The sequence below is a fragment of the Erithacus rubecula genome, assembly GCF_903797595.1.
Source record: "Erithacus rubecula genome assembly, chromosome: 5".
Classification (NCBI taxonomy): Eukaryota; Metazoa; Chordata; class Aves; order Passeriformes; family Muscicapidae; genus Erithacus; species Erithacus rubecula.
This window is the reverse complement of record NC_136687.1, coordinates 58,079,516-58,095,206: the sequence shown is the minus strand read 5'-3', so window position 1 is coordinate 58,095,206 and position 15,691 is coordinate 58,079,516. Positions and strand designations below refer to the sequence as shown.

The following is a 15,691-nucleotide window of genomic DNA, read 5'->3' as shown; positions in this document are numbered from 1 at the left end:
AGAAAATTTTTAAGGTGCTCATAGAAGTAATGCAGAAAAGTAAACTTTTACAAAGTAAGCTTTTATGGTTACTGCCACTGCATTTATATTCAAAATAAAGTGGCCTGGCCCTTCAGTGAAAGATAATCTGGGGAATAGCTCATTTCAGACTTATAAAGCCTAGCTGTCTTGTTTAGCTCAAATCTGAGTTGATGGTCAAAATGTCCTTGACTCTAAGGAGATTATCAGTTTCCTTATTTTCACTTACACCAATGATCCCCTGTACCAAGGTGAAATGCAAATTACTTCACCTTCCAGAAACTGGCAGGAAATCTAGTGTGAGCAATCTGACCTCCAGGCTCAAAAGGGCAAAATTTAATTGGAGTGAGATGTGATTCTCCCAGTTCTGGAGGAAGTGCACACACATTATTCAATCCTCCAAGGTCACAGAGGAATAAAAGCCCCAGACACAAGGGTGAGGCAGGCATTGGTCCTGTGAGAGTGATGTTCATCTCTGTTTCAGACCACACCTTCCTTGCAGTGCTGGGATCCAGCATCTTTCCCATTCCCTCTACTTGTGTCCCTTTTGCTCTGTTTGTACAGAGCTAACTGTATCTACCAGCTAGATGTGCAGCACTTTGTGAAGAGAAAGGTGGTTACTGAGCTGTAAATCAAACCTCCCTGCCCCACCACGAAGAACAGGGCTCAGAGAGGGAGGCAGGGTTGGCAGCAGCTGTCATTTGCATGCACAAACATCCCCAGGCCCCTCCTGGTTGTTCCAGTCACCAGCACATGTACCAGATCTGAGTCACATTGGGTGGAGGGATTCTGAGCTGGTGGGCAAACACAACTGAAACACACCAACCTGTGTAGGACTTCTTCCATTTTTGTGTACGTGGCTACTCTTGTTGATAACAAAAAGAAAAGTATGGGTAGTAATGACCAAAAGAAAAATAAAGAGTGTCCTGGTATCAGCATGTCAAAAAGGAGTATTAAAAAAAAAAATGGAGGTTGGCAAAAGTTGGTATAAATTGCTTTAATTAAAATCTTCAAATACAAAACTCACAAGCATTGGAATAAACAAAATTTTTAGAAAAGTTTTAAAAAGAAGCTACCAGGCAAATAATAACTTTGATATTTTAGTTATAACTTACATTTTTATAATAATAATATATTATTAACTTTACATTGACTGTATGAAGGACTTTCCATCTTCCACTCTCTTTGCTCCTCTTATGGAACTTGGACAATGTAAACAAGCTCAGTCTCCCTCATTTCTGATCTGTGTTATCCCTGATACATAACCCTTCCAGAATGCATCTGCTTTGGCACACTGAACTCAAGTATAACCTTTTTAGTGTGCAGGTTTTCATCACAGCTACAAAAGTACCTCAGTTTTGAAAATCCTCTCATAAAAAAATGTTCCCTGCCCTGCTTTAAACCCCGTGTAGCTGGTAGCATCTTTTTAAAGCTTAAAAAGGGAAGTACATTAGTGTGGGGTTGTTCTTCCCTGCTGTGCTCATAAAAATATCATAAGGCATTGAGAGTGGTGTGGGTTACATACCTTGAAAAAAAAGTAGATGCAAATAAATATATGCAGGAGGCCCCAGCTACTGTCTGAGGCTTTTTGTTGCCCTGAGGACCAGCAGCCTGTGTGCCACAGGGAGCTATTGCTGGCACAGCCAACTGCAACAGGGTGTGCATGGGGAGGGCACAGCTGGGGAGAAAAGCCACCACCAACAGAGATTTCTGTCCAAAATCAGTGTTTTCTCAGCAGGAAGGATGTCAGCCTGGCTGGGCTGTTCTGTCCCAAGGATGCCCTAAGGCCACTGATGTCCCTCTGGTGGCTGAGGGTGAGTGGTTTCCTCAGCCTCTTTCCTATCCCATTTCCCCAAGGACAGACGAGACCTGAGTGCTTTAGGGAGTGTAAAGAGAGCTTTGTCTGTGCACAGGTTCAGGGAAGTCCTTTCCAGCTGGGCTGCCTGCAGGTTGGTGCAAGTTGAGGAGTCATGAGCACTCACTGTACAATCCCTGGGTCTAGAGCTCCTCTCCTTTCCTTGCAGGGATGAAGTGTGTGCTGGCAGAGGCAGACCACCCTACAGGAATAGCCTGCATTTGCATTTCCTGCATCAGCAACTCACCTTTGGAAAGCACAGAGCCACAGCTCCATCTTGTGACTGAGCACTCATAGCTTGAGAAAAACTTGTTTCTCCAAATCTGATAGAGGATCTGGTTTCTCTGCAAGGCCTTTACCCCTGCAAGCATTCTGACCTTGGTTTGCTTTGTGTGCCCACACTTTCCTCCCCAAGATACCCTCAGGAACCACAACCCACTCTCAGGCTTCCTCACACGGGGTGAAGTCACAGCTCTAGAGCTCAAATAAAAACTCTGCTCATCCTTTCTGAGGGCAACTTTTGAAGAAACTGCTTTAGGAGCTGGGCTTGCAGACAAGAGAGGGAGAGGAGAGGATGCAGTGCCAGGGCTGGCAGAGGCCCAGGCACTGTGAGAAGCTCCCTGTGTGCTGTGGAGAAGGGTTCCATGCTAAAGCACAGTGACAAGCTGGATCAAGAGCAAAACCAGCCCCTGCCTGGTCTTATTCTACCTGGATGATTCTCCTGGGATCTTTCATGTACCAGTTACCCAGTGGGACCTTATGTCTCCTCCAGCTCACTAGCTGTACTCACAATGCTGCAACACTTGCATGCCTTACCAGAATTAACTCCCGTGGTAGAAATGTGAATTTCTAGGACTAGAACTCCCTGCTAGCCAAATGCTTTACATTTATCCTGAGTGCATGTGTCGACCACTTAAATGCAAGCAATAGCTTTGGCATTTTTGATAACATAAAAGCTGTAGGAGAAGGCTGGAAGGCCAAGCAGGCTGCCAGGACCAAGGGGCTTTTCCACAAGCTCTGGCAGTGTTTCATCATCCAGCATCCGTAGCACACGGCCGTTCAGCTGAATAGACCTGGAGAGGGACAGAGAGACTGTTTGGGCAGCTGTGCTGTGTTTGCCATCAAGCACAAACTGCTCTGGGCCTGATGTAAACATTAACTCAGCCCAAAGCCAAACTAAATTTCCCTTGAATGTGTGTGTACACACATGCACACAGGCATCTGCAGCACTCCCACTGCGAGGACTCCTTCCGAGTGGCAGCACAAACACATTTAAATGTACCTTTCTTTCTCTTCCAGTGAGGTCAACAGCTTTGAAATTACACATTTTAATTGCTTTTTCTCCTGAAAATATTAATATTCTTTTATGCCCACAGTACAGACCCTGTGGATGCATTAACAATGACAGCAAAAAGACCCCACCAACATACAAAGCCTGAACATGTTGCTGTAAATCAGGAGCCAGTACTTGGGAAAGGAATATACCTGTGTTTGTGCAAAAAAACCCCAGCAACTAAAACAAGACTTTAGCAGCTGGTCTAAAACACTTGCTAAGATAAAGCTTGCTAAGATAAACTTCCAAATTAACACCAAGTAAATGTCCTTTTAACTTAGCAAGATTTCAGCAGCCTGAGTTAGAGACCTGATTTAACACAAGCCAGATATTACTGAAAAAGACCCCAGATGAACTGAATGGTAACCTCCTCTTCCCCCCCACAAATTGAATAAGGTGAGGTTTTAAAGACCATCTAAGCCTACTCACAGCATTTTCCACAGGAACTAGAGGAACTGAGGCTTACCTGGAAAGAATATTCTCTTTGCCATGTGGCAGTAAGAGGTACTGATCCACGTGTTTGCTTGATAGGTGTTCTGGGAGCTGCAAATGTTGGGTAACATTGTAGAGGTTTAAGGCAAACAGCGTCACATCCCCTTCTCTGTATTTTGGGCTGCAAGGCAAGAGAAGGTGGTGGTGGGGATCAGAATAATGTGTGACCTTGCACTGTCCCAAATGGCATTTGTTGGCCTGGGGGTGGCCAACACTGGGGATCAGTTTCTGGGATATTTTGCCCTTTCTGGAGCTTACTTGAGGCTGTTGGTGCAGTGCAGGTAAACACGGAGCTTCCTCTTGTTGGCTCCTGCCAGGCCAACCTGCAGCACCTTGGTACCCACCAGCTTCTTGTAGAGCAGGGAGAGCCAGTAGTCCTGGGAGGCACAAAAACACATGGAAACATTTGTGTACTGCAGGGTTCTCCACCTAACCTTCATTTTGAAACTCATTTCAAGGGGTTTCTCCCCATAACTTTTTTGCTTTACCAAGCTTTTCACCACATCTAGTTAAATTCACACAAACACCATTGCTGAAAGGGAAGCCCTGCCTGTGAGCAGCTGTGTTTACAAGATACCTCAGAGTCATTTTCCCCTTCATGCTCAGCTCTCAGAGCTCAGTCAGGGAGAGATTGTTTGCATTTTGGAAATGCCTTTCTGCAGGGTACAGAGAACCTTGGGGCTGTGAGCTGCCCTTCCTGCAGAAAACCTTGTACCTAAGGCTCAGGTGCAACTCCAGGAAGAAGCCCCTAAACTTCAACCCTTTCAATTAACATTGGACTTTAAAACAGATATCAGGATTGATTTCTGGATCCAAGTCACAAGTGCATCCTCTGACACCCCAGGATGATGCCTCAGAGCAGGGTGATGCCTAGTGCAGACTGATGTTTTCCTGCTCTTTCCAGGCTTTCAGAGAGCTTCTCCCAGCTCATCTGTTTGTCTTTGAGGTTTTCTTAGGAGGAAAACTGTTGTGCTTCTCTTCTGACCCATCACAAGCCTAGGAAATTACTTTTGCTATCAGCCTTCATGCTCTACCCCTCTGCAAGGAAGTGCAGCCTTCTGACACTGCTGTGCTTCCTCATTCCTGTGCTAGCTACAGCTGATGCACTTGGGTTTGGATTTCCCTGCCTCTGAAGCATTATTGGCTTGGTTAGCATCTGTACTGCCTGTAGGAGAGGAGCAAGGCACACAGTTTCAGTCTGTTTTAAATCTGTTTTAAATTAGGGAATGAAAAGCCCAAAGCCACAAGCCTGATGATGCAGCCTCTGGCATAGGAAGCAGCTGAGCAAGTAGGATGGAAAATCTCTGTATGCTGGCTTTTCTTTCAGGCTGGCTCCATGACCACCCATGAAAATCACAGTTTGGAAGCAGAAAAATGAGAGGAAAGCTAACAAGGAAGATGCTGTTCTGTCACCCCAAGCTAAGTGCTAGCAGTACAAAGGAACATGCCATATGTGCAAGAACAATGTATAGCTTATATAATGAAGTTTCACTACAGTAAAAGAAATGCTAATAAATCAAATTATACTAAATGAATATTTCAATTTAATTATCCTTCCGCCAGCACTGTAGGATGAATATGCTCATCATCTATAATGCTTGAGTCTTCAGGTTGGCCTGGCTTTCATGTGGAATATGATTGGTTTTAATATCTCTTTTCACTTCTGTTAATAAACTACTCATCACTCAGCTGAGGAGTAGTCAAACCAAAACAGGCCATCCAGAAAAGCCTTGTGAGCTCCAGGAGCTCCTGTGTACAACTCAGAGCATCATGTTCCACAAAGGAGTTTCTGCTGTGCTGAAGACTGGCTGCACCCTGCAGCTGGAGTAAATATGTTGTGTGCACACATATATATGTAATAATGTATTAACCCACAGAGGAACATGAGATAGCCTTAGGTGCAAGGACACCTGTGACCATCCAAGCAAAGAAAGGTGTTGTTAGAGCAGCTGAGTTGTCCCTGCACACCCAGAGCTGCCTGTGCAGAGCTGCATTCAGGGGCTGCTATTCACATACCGGCAAAGGCTCCAAGTTGGCATCCACCAGGTGGTAGGTCCCTGCCCCAAAGAAAACCTGCCTCATCACCACATCAATCCCCTGCCTGGCTGAAAGGCCGAGTTTATCCAACCACCTGCCAAAAAATGAGGCAAATGTCACACAGATGAAAGGGCTGACCACAGCTGTACCCTATTGCCCCTCTCCAACCAGCCCAGGAAGCCTGAAAGCAAAAATTAGTGTGTGATGCTGACTTCCTTAGAACTAATTTTAAGTCTTGCATTGATTACATTAAAAACTAATTTCAGACCACTTCTTGAAGTCCATATATAGGTAGGAGCAGTTGCTCCGTTCCCCTGTTTGTAGATGGTGGTAACAAGGAGTGGCAGCAGATTCTCTTGAACTGTCCAAGGGTCTGAAGGTTGAGAGAAATCATCACACAGCAGCAAGATTGCCTGTCATTATCAGACTTTGAATTGCTGGCCCATCAGACCCTGATAAAAAGCCACCATGTCTTACAGGATGTTAAAAAACTGCCTGCACTCCCCAGGAAGCCTGAGGAAGCCACATTCCTCCTGTGGGGCAGCCCCATTCAGCTGGCAAAATATGAAATTTCCCCACACCTGGGACACAGTACTCACATGAAGCCAGCAACATAAGTGTTAGACAGTCTGGGAGCTCCTCCTCCATAGGCAGAGCTGGTCTCTCCCAGCCACACCTTCTTGTCTGGCACAGTCTGTCCAACAATCTGGCCAATGTGGCATTAGGGAAGAAGAGAAAGAGATGATAGTTAATTTTTTGGCTACTGAAATAAATTTACATCCTCCCCTGAAAAAACTCCACACTTGCTAGCCATGTAGAATAGGGCAAACATCACTAAAATCCAGGTTCTTTGATTCTTCTTGTGCTAAGTAGTGCTGAATTCCAAGTTATAATGTTCTCAGGATCTCAAAATGCAGAAAAAAAAAAAAAAAGAAAAAGAAAAAAAAAGATCAGGGGGTTGGGATAACCATAAATTACATCCCTGAGTAATTACTATATCAATAAATGAGAATGTTGTAGCTGTGTGATATACCTGGCACCATGTTTGCTGCATTTATTGTTAGTATATAATGAATTATTTTTTTTTAATATACAAAGTCAGCAGAACTCAAGCTTTGAGTATCCCTGTTCATTGCTAGTAAGAAGTGGTGCTTTATTTTGAATTCTCTTCTGGAGAACCCACTGGAAACTGAACATGGGAATGATTGAGCAGGACAAGGTACCTCCAGGACTTCATATATGGCTGTGGCAAAGGTATCCAGCACTTCAGGGCTCAGGAAATCCCCTCTTGTTGCACTCCTTCCATTCACATAGTAACTGAAAAAGGGGAAAAAAACACAGCCAAAATTAGGAAAAATACCACCACTGGTACAAAACACCACTGAAAGTATTTAATTGATTGGTACATTCATGCACAGCACAATTTTTCTGTCTGGTGCCTTTTAATTTTTTGTTTTTTGAATGTATAGGTTTATCACTTGTATTTCAAATATAATTACCTCAAAGGAGGCAGGATATCACAGAAATTTCCATCAGCAGAAGTAACAGGTTTGTTTGCATCTACTAATTTAGAATAAATTTATTAATATATTAATTATAATTACAAGTATAATTATTATCTATTAATTATATAAATAATGCCATCTATTAAAACAAATTTAGAAACATCACCAAGAGCCAGCTTTTGTAAATCTTCTCTTGTTGAAGATTACTTGCATTACTCTATCAAGTTATATATTAAAAATATCAGACCACAGCATCTGTCCATCTGCTGGAATATTTTGGCCACTTGGAGGGAGCTGGAATGTGAGCAACCCTATGGTGTGAAGGTTGCTCTCCACCATGAGCAGAAGAGCTTTTAAGTCTGGTTTGTCCAAACAAATTGGGGTCCCTGTGGTTTTTGCATTTCATCCTGCTATCACTCAGTCCTGCCAAAAATAGCTGGAGTCTTCCAGCCACAAGAGGAAGCTAAAACCTGATAATCCTAAATTAGTAAAGAACAGCCCAGGAAGGGGAAAGTTCATTTTTATGCCTTTCTAGCAGCTCAAAATACATAGATAATTGATGTATATATACATATATATATAAAATAAGTGTGTGCATCTTTTCTCACTGTAGTCTGACTGCTGCATGTCCATGTCCTGCTTTTGACTTTGGAAAGGAAACTCTCTTCCCATGGAAATGACTTTCAAACATGTGGAGTTCATGGGCCTGAGGCCAGTTTACCCCACTGACCCCGTGAGTATTTTAAACCTACAAATCAAAGTCACTGCACAGGAGCAAAGGGCCAGGTGCCAGTGCTGTTTGCACTGTGTGGGATCTGAGAGTCAATTACCCAGACAGAGCCTGAAATGACTCAGAGAACAAACTCGAGGGAGCAGGAGGAGCTGCTGGCACTTCTCCATATGGACAAAGGTCAGCCAGACCTGCAGGGCTTTTCCTTTATATCAACTAGACAGAGAGCAAACATAATTATCATCCTGCACATGTTGCATTCCCTGCTGCTGTGATTATGTCACAGCCCCCTGTCACTGTTTTTGGGGGTCTCTGTGCCAAGCAGACCCTTTGGAGGCTTCAGCATTTCTCTAATGTGCTCCCTCAATTCATCTCTAATTCTGAACAGAGAAATTTCTAGAGAGGCCCCTGAAAAACAGTTGAAAGAGGCATTTCACCCCCTCTTTTCTGCTGAGATTGATAATTCTGTTCAAATTGACATTTTTCAAAGAAAATGAGGCAGTAACCAGAGAGACAGTGGAATCCAAGTGGTACTTACTGGTGCCATGTGACAGCGTCGATGACCTTCCCTCCTGATTTCAGGAAGCTGCAACCAGAGGAAATGGTGGGGAGCAGGGGGTTAGCAGCACCAGTGATGGGCCATGGCCCTCCATGCACAGCCCTCCCCTCTCCCCACAGCTCCCAGTAATGATGGTGAATGCTGGGGAATGCTGGCTTGCCATGGCTTTTAAGCTTTGGGCAGTCTGGCTGCCTCAGCAGGTTGCTGGGAGGATGGATTGACTTTAGTGTAACACATGGGTGTTTCTGAGTCTAAAAGCCCTTGTTAGCACTGTCCTAGAGCCACTGCTCAATGGAAAAACATGTGGGCCACTGATGTACTGCCAGCAGCTGTGTTTCACCTGGCTGAGTATTCAAGCATGCAGGTAAGATTTTAGTTGCCATTACTCGAGCGAAAAAAAAAAGTTCAACCCCTGCCTTGAAGCCTCTTTATTCCTCCTGCATTTAGGAGCAGACAAGCCACAATTCTCACACCTGCCCCACTCCAGGGAGTGCTGCTGGAAGCTCCCACCCCTACCTTCTCAGCAGTTTCTGCGTGTGCTTTCGGGGCTGCCCAACGTCGGGGCCGTAGAGCTTGGCGTGCTGGTACAGGGCGTAGTTGTTCAGCAGCTGGCGGAGGTGGATAAAATCCTGACCCAGCTGGAAGCCGTCAATGTGGATGCCAGATTTCTTCTTGAAGCTGTTGGGCTCTGGGGAAAACAAATGCACATCAACACCCCACTCTGTTTCTAGGGCTGCTCCATCCATGTGGGAAGCACCAGTCCCTAAGGCTTCACCTGATCTGGCATGGTGTGAGTGTGATATTTGAAGGTGAGCATGATACCAAAAGCACTCTCCAGCACTCTGTCCCTGCCCCAGGTGACATCCTGCACCTTGTCTCAAAACCCTGGTAGGAGCAGCAAATCATCTCAATTTGCTCATTCATTGTGTCTTCTTGTAAAATCCCTCTGCAAATTAAGATCTTAATGCCTATTAATGAAACAACACCTTGTCTTTATGTCTTTTATCATCCAAAACATCCAAAGTTACCATCCCATACTTCTAGTGGTACTTTTCTAGATGATGGCTGGCCTGGCCAGCAAGCACTCACCATTCCCAAGCTCCCAGGAGATGTTGTACCTCTGGGAAGCACAGTAGTCCAGCAGTGCCTGGGCGTTTGAGCTGTCCCACTGCCAGCCAGCTTTCCGCAGCAGGGCATTGAGTCCAAAGATCAGGTGAAACCCTGAGCAGTTTGCAAAGCTGTAGAGAATATCCAGGGTATTTTCTGCACAGAGGAGAAAGGAGGGTTGTTTATATCAAGGTTAGGGCGTGCTGGTTGAGGTCTGGCCAAGCAACAATCTTTACTGCCTGTATTTATTTAGCCTGATGCTGCAGATGTGCCAAACTCTCCCAGCCAGACAGAAGAGGTCAGGCCCCACTACACGACATCTTGCAAGCTTTGAGAACCTCCCAACCCCTGCAGCTGAATATTATTAAATGTGAGGTGGCAAACAGTAGAAAAAGAGGTCTCTGAATATTTTTCTAAGTGGGTGAAATGTTTCTTTTTCAGTAGTTTCAGCTCCTACCAGCCCACACCCTTTTATGGTAGGGCTGAGAATTGCACCCCCCTGTTTAAGTCTTACTTGTAATGGTGGTGTTTTTGTGCTTTTTCCTGTTCTGTTCAGCAAGAATCAGCTTCTCCTGGCTGGGCCATTGGGCCAGCAGCACCTTCCCAACAGCAGCAAATGCAGGCCTCGAGCCACAAGCCTCTGTAGGGCAGAAGGAGATGGATAAGAATTAACCCCTCACCCCCACAGCCAGCAAACCCTTGTTCCAGTGAGTTGACAAAGCAGAGGCTGCCATGCCTGAGGAGCAGATGAGCCAGCCTGGCATGCAGTGCTGTGGCAGGGATCATGATCCACTTTCCTGGGGGGCAGGAACAGGGCAATGCTTCCTGCACTGCCCATCTCGTGCAGGGAAAGTGCTGACTTCCCCACTTGGCTCACTGGCAGGAGCCATGGGACACTTTTCCTTCAAAGCTCATGTTTTTTCTTGGCATGCAAACCAGGAACAAGCCATAACCAGAGAGGAAGGCACGAGCCAGAGTCACAGGAAGTGGCTACTTAGCAAAGAGCTACGAGGGGAAAAGTATCACTTGACTTCAAAACTGAACATCCTGGGTCACACAGTAATGAAGATTGCACAATTGTGCTATCTGCCCCAGGAATATACAGGATTTTTTTTTCATCTGAAACAACTCTTGAAGAGTCTATGCACTTTTTCTAATTTCAAAGAGAAAATACCAAGCTCAGGCAGTTGACAGGGGTCCAGCAGGTTTGCACTTGCCCTGTCAAAGCTGCAGGAGGGCAAGGCTGCATCCCCAGCCCAGCTCTCTGGCTTTTGGAGAGAGACTGAACATTCTGTTCTCTTCAGGTTATTCCTTCCATCTGTTCCTTAATTTTCATAATGAAACCACAGCTTCTGAGCTGAACTTGGCCACCTCTCAGGCAATGGGGGAGCTCCCAAGATTGCTGCAGGGAGCAGAGGGCAGCAAAGGGAGAGTCTCAGCAGATGCCAGGGAGGATACAAGTTCCCCTACATCCTTTCTCACTTTCCCACAGGTGGCACAGCTCTTCCCACAAACCATGCTGAAAGTCCACAGCTCTCCTCTCCATGGGTGATGGCAATGCTGACCCTGTGGAGGGCCCCCAGTGCTGCTGCTGTGCCCTTGCAGCATCCTCAGCCCGTGTCAAAGACCCCCCAAAACTCAGGATGGTTTCAAGTCTAACACACTGATGCCAGCTTTACCTTGCTGTGCCTCAAGTTCCCAGAGGATTTTTTCTTCTGAAGTTGAATCCTTGTTGGGATCAAAGATAAGAAAATCTGTCTCAGTGCCACCAAACCTCAGGAAACCTGGAGACAGGGCTGTTGCCAGGGCACGCAGTTTGGAATTGCTGAAGAGAAACAGAATTGCCAAGAAACAGAAAACCACTATATTTATGTAGACTCTGTAGAAGATAAACATAGCAAACACTTTGAGGAACATGCTGCAGTGTGTGTTCTGGAGCTACCCAGTAACCTGATGAACAAATGACCCTGATGGCCAAATGGGCCAGGGGAGAGTCTAATGGGCAACAAGGGGAGAACAAGGCTGAGAGAACATGGTCAGGGATAGGGAGCCAAATCCTGGGGGCAAAGTAAGGCAAAGCTTTAGAACAGCCCTTTTGGGGTTTTTTTTTTTGTTTGCTTGTTTTTTTTCATCCTAAACATCCTCCTCCCCTAGATTTTTTTGTTGTGTTTATGGAGCACCAACATGGATGTTCTGTGAGAACCTGGGTGAAAAAACTGACTTTACATCACCAGCCCCAACTTCCATTGACAACAGCCAAAGCAATTTACCCAAGGGAGATTAGTCATCCCTGCTGGGACAAGTGTTAACTTTATCAAAGCAGGTGTACAAAGGAACATAACTCTGTGACTTGCTCACATCCTACGCAGGAATGAAAGGAGAGCCAGCCTTCTCTGGGGGAAATCACAAGGCATCGAGGGCGCTGGGCATATCAGGCACTATCTGCTCCGTGGTGACAAACAGCAGATTAGAGGCCACCAAGTACTTCCTTCTCCTCGTGGTGGCAGGGCTGGCCTCAGGCTGAACCCCAAAAGTGTGCATTTGGGGCTGGGTGTTGGAAACCTGAGCACTTCCCAGTAAAGCTGGTGACACCATTCTCACCAACTCAGGGAGGAGGAGAACGTGCAAGTGATGGGAAAGCAGGACTGGAGGATCCACAAGTTATTTGAACACTTTCACGGATGGTGATCCCACCATCTGCTTCCCTGTGCAGCCTGTTCCAGTGCATGACTAGAAATTTTTATTAATATCCAATCTAAAGCCCCGCTGGTACAACTTGAGGCCGTTTCCTCTCCACCAGTCCCTTGTCAGCTGGAGGAGACTGACCCACACCTCGCTGCAGCCTCCTTTCCGCTGCTTGTGGACAGCGATAAGGACACTCTGAAGCCTCCATTTCTCGAGGGCAAACAATTCTCTCCGTTTCCTTTTTTTTTTTTTTCTTTTTTTTTCTTTTTTTTTTTTTTAATGCTGGAAAAGCAGCTCCCGTCCCAGGCTTATCCCCGAGCTGACCTTTCCCTGCATCCACCCAGGCCAGCCGCTCCTTCCCCGAGCACAAAGGGGCCGGCACCTGCGGAAGGTACCGCCTTCTGCCCTGGCACGACGGAATTAGGGAAGCAGAGGGGATCCAGCACCCTAGTTCCAGGGCTGGGAGACTCCCTGTTTCCCCCAGACCCAATGGAGCGAGAGGCGACTCACCTGAGCAGGGCGACATAGCGCGGGTCGCGGGCGAGGCTGGCGTCCAGGGTGAGCGAGAGGAAAGCCGGGCTCACCTCGGCTCGGGGGCTGCCGCGGAGCCCCAGCCGCAGCTCCGCCGCCCGCTGCCCCTCGGCCAGAGCCGGCAGCAGCAGCAGGAGAGGCAGGAGAGCTAAAGGCAGCCGCAGCATCCTCCGCTCCGTGCCCGCCGCTCGCCGCCGGCACCACCCCCGCGGAGGGCGGGCCGCGCTCCGCTCCCCGCCGGGAAGAACCGCGCTGGCGTGAGCCGGACCTTCCTCACCCTCTGGAAGGGCTCCAGCAGCATCTTCCAGCCTTAAATCAGCGGCGAGACGCCCGAAACCCGGCGTTACCCAAAGGCTTCAACCATTGCAAAATGAACCTGTGTTTCCAGCTGGTTCCTCTCCTGCTCACACCTTCGCAGCTTTGCTGCTGCCGCCTCCTCCAGCATCCTGCCCATGGCATTTCTGTGAACAGCCAGCGGGCTGGGAAATGGCTACAGGCTGAACGCTGCCGCTCCAGGGCTGGAATGTCAGCCTGGCACCCCATCTGCTGCGGGAAACCGAGTCCCAGCAGCACACAGCGTGCCGGGCTGAAACCTGGCTTTTGCAACAGCCCATTCTGTGGGAACAGCTATGTCCTAATTGCCCAGGCATGAAACTTGGAATTACTGTTACAAAAAAGATGCAGGCATGCTCAGGGTCTGCCCCCCGGGTGCTCCCTGCAGAGCCCAATCCGTACTCAAATTCCTCCTTTGGCAGCAGCTGACCTTGCTGGGGAGAGCCGTCAAGGAAGAACCAGCTGCTGCCATGGAATGGAATGGAATGGAATGGAATGGAATGGAATGGAATGGAATGGAATGGAATGGAATGGAATGGAATGGAATGGAATGGAATGGAATGGAATGGAATGGAATGGAACGTGTTGTTCCAAACCCTCTGTCGTGGGCAGGGATGCCTCCCACTAGACCAGGTTGCTCAAAGCCCCATCCAGCCTGGCCTCGAACTCTTCCAGGAATGAGGTGCCCACAGCTTTCCTGGGCAACCAGTGCCTCACCACCCTCACAGTAAAGAATTTCTTCCTAACATCGAGTCTAGACCAGCTTAAGGCCATTCCTCTCTTGTCCTTCCACTCCATGACCTTGTGAAAAGTCCTTCTCCAGCTCGCTTTTCATCCCTTCAGGTCCTGGAAGGTGCTCCAAGGTCACTCTGGAGCCCCGTCTTCTCCAGACTGAACAACCCCAACCCTCTCAGCCTCTCTTCAAAGCAGAATTGTTCCAGCCCTTTGATCACCTTTGTGGCCTCCTAACAGGTCCACATTCTTCTTGTTTGGGGGTCCCAGGGCTGGATGTCCACAGATGGAGTCTGGAGTAGAGGGGGACAGTCACCTCCCTTGACCTGCTGCCCACTGTCCCTTTGATGCAGCCCAGAGTCCAGTTTGCTTTCTAGACTGCAAGAATGTTTCTAAGTTTCCATGCACTTCCTAAGTTTCTTAGGCAGTTTGTTTTGAAAACAGCTTTCTGCTGGAACAAGCTGTGAACCTGTTACTTTATCCAGCTGCAGTGTTTCCCACATGCACCCAAGCTGGGGCATTAATCTGTGGCTCAAGTGCTCGTCTGCCTGGCCCCTCCTGTTCCTGCTTGCTCTGCATTTTTGCACTATTAAGTAACTCTCCACCGGAACTAGAACTCGACCAAATTAATTCTGTTTTTGATGAGCACATCCACAGCCCTGCCAAAAAGGAAACATCAGTGACACTTCTGACTGTCTCAGTATCTTAGTCAGGGTAATGCTTCCCATTTTGGGGGTGCAGCACCAATTATATGCCTACGCCCCAGGAAGGGCTGGGGTGACTATCTGCCAGAGGAATAACTCATCTATCAGCACATGACTGGAGCACCAAACAAACTACCCAGCCCCATGGGTAAACTAAGGCTATAAGAATGTAGTTCAGTGTGTGAAAAATCATTGCTGCAAACCCAGCTAAGGTTGTTGCCACAGGTGCAGGAAAGGGCAGGATCTCCCAGGCAAGACACATCCTGTGCACAATTCTTTTTTTTGGTTGGAATTCCCTACTTCTGCCTCAATTTTCTCCATGATCTTCTTTGAGAAGAGGCACTTTGGGTCACTGTGCTGTATTTCTCACAGCAAAGGCACAGGGTGTTTACTTCAAATGGTCAAGGCTATGTTTTGGGCTCAGTTGCTGTGTACAGATTGTGTATGTTAAGTCTGGCACATGTTGTGTCTTTAGAAGCCTGGGAAACCTTGTATCTGGAAAACAATGCCTTCCAGCAAGAGTTTAAGAGCTTGAGGTACTAAATGAGAAGTGGCTGCTTTTGTCTGGGTGTTTTTCACATGGTTTATACACATTTTTAAATATTGCAGAGTAGAGGAGCTCAGTACAGATGTATTTGGCCTTGGGAAAATTAGGCAGAATTTGAGTGATGCCCTGTGAGCTAAAAGTGGAGCACTCAAGAACTAGGACTAGGCTTAAGCCTACTTGAGTGTTACTTGAAGCCAGCTCCAAACAAGCACTCCATCCCTCTTCCTCACTCCACACAAAGCCTAACCCCTGCCTTGTGACATTCAAATGCTTTGGTCTTGCAACTCCTCTCAGACAATTCTGCTTCTCCCAGTAATGTCATTAGACAACTTGTGATGACTAGGTTTTTATAATTAGAAAGAACTAAAAATAAAATCTTCCAGGAATTTCAACCCTCTAACAGCAGCAACACAGTGCTATTACTAACAGGAGCACCTCTGCTGTTCCTGGGCAAGCACCAAGAACTGATATATTTATACCTATATCTATATATATTTCAGTGTTTACCTTGATATCTACATAT

General features: G+C 46.9%; 1 protein-coding gene across 1 annotated transcript; it reads right to left on the bottom strand.

The window, feature by feature from the left end:
- Positions 1-1,000: 1,000 nt before the first annotated feature.
- Positions 1,001-13,194, bottom strand: HPSE (heparanase). Its single transcript, XM_079305969.1, has 12 exons — positions 12,832-13,194; positions 11,316-11,461; positions 10,151-10,276; positions 9,619-9,792; positions 9,046-9,217; positions 8,509-8,556; positions 6,959-7,052; positions 6,335-6,441; positions 5,715-5,829; positions 3,957-4,075; positions 3,673-3,819; positions 1,001-2,946 (listed from the first exon to the last, which is right to left on the bottom strand). Exons 1-12 carry the CDS (start codon positions 13,017-13,019, stop codon positions 2,787-2,789), a joined length of 1,596 nt encoding a protein of 531 aa, XP_079162095.1. The 5' UTR covers positions 13,020-13,194; the 3' UTR covers positions 1,001-2,786.
- Positions 13,195-15,691: the final 2,497 nt, after the last annotated feature.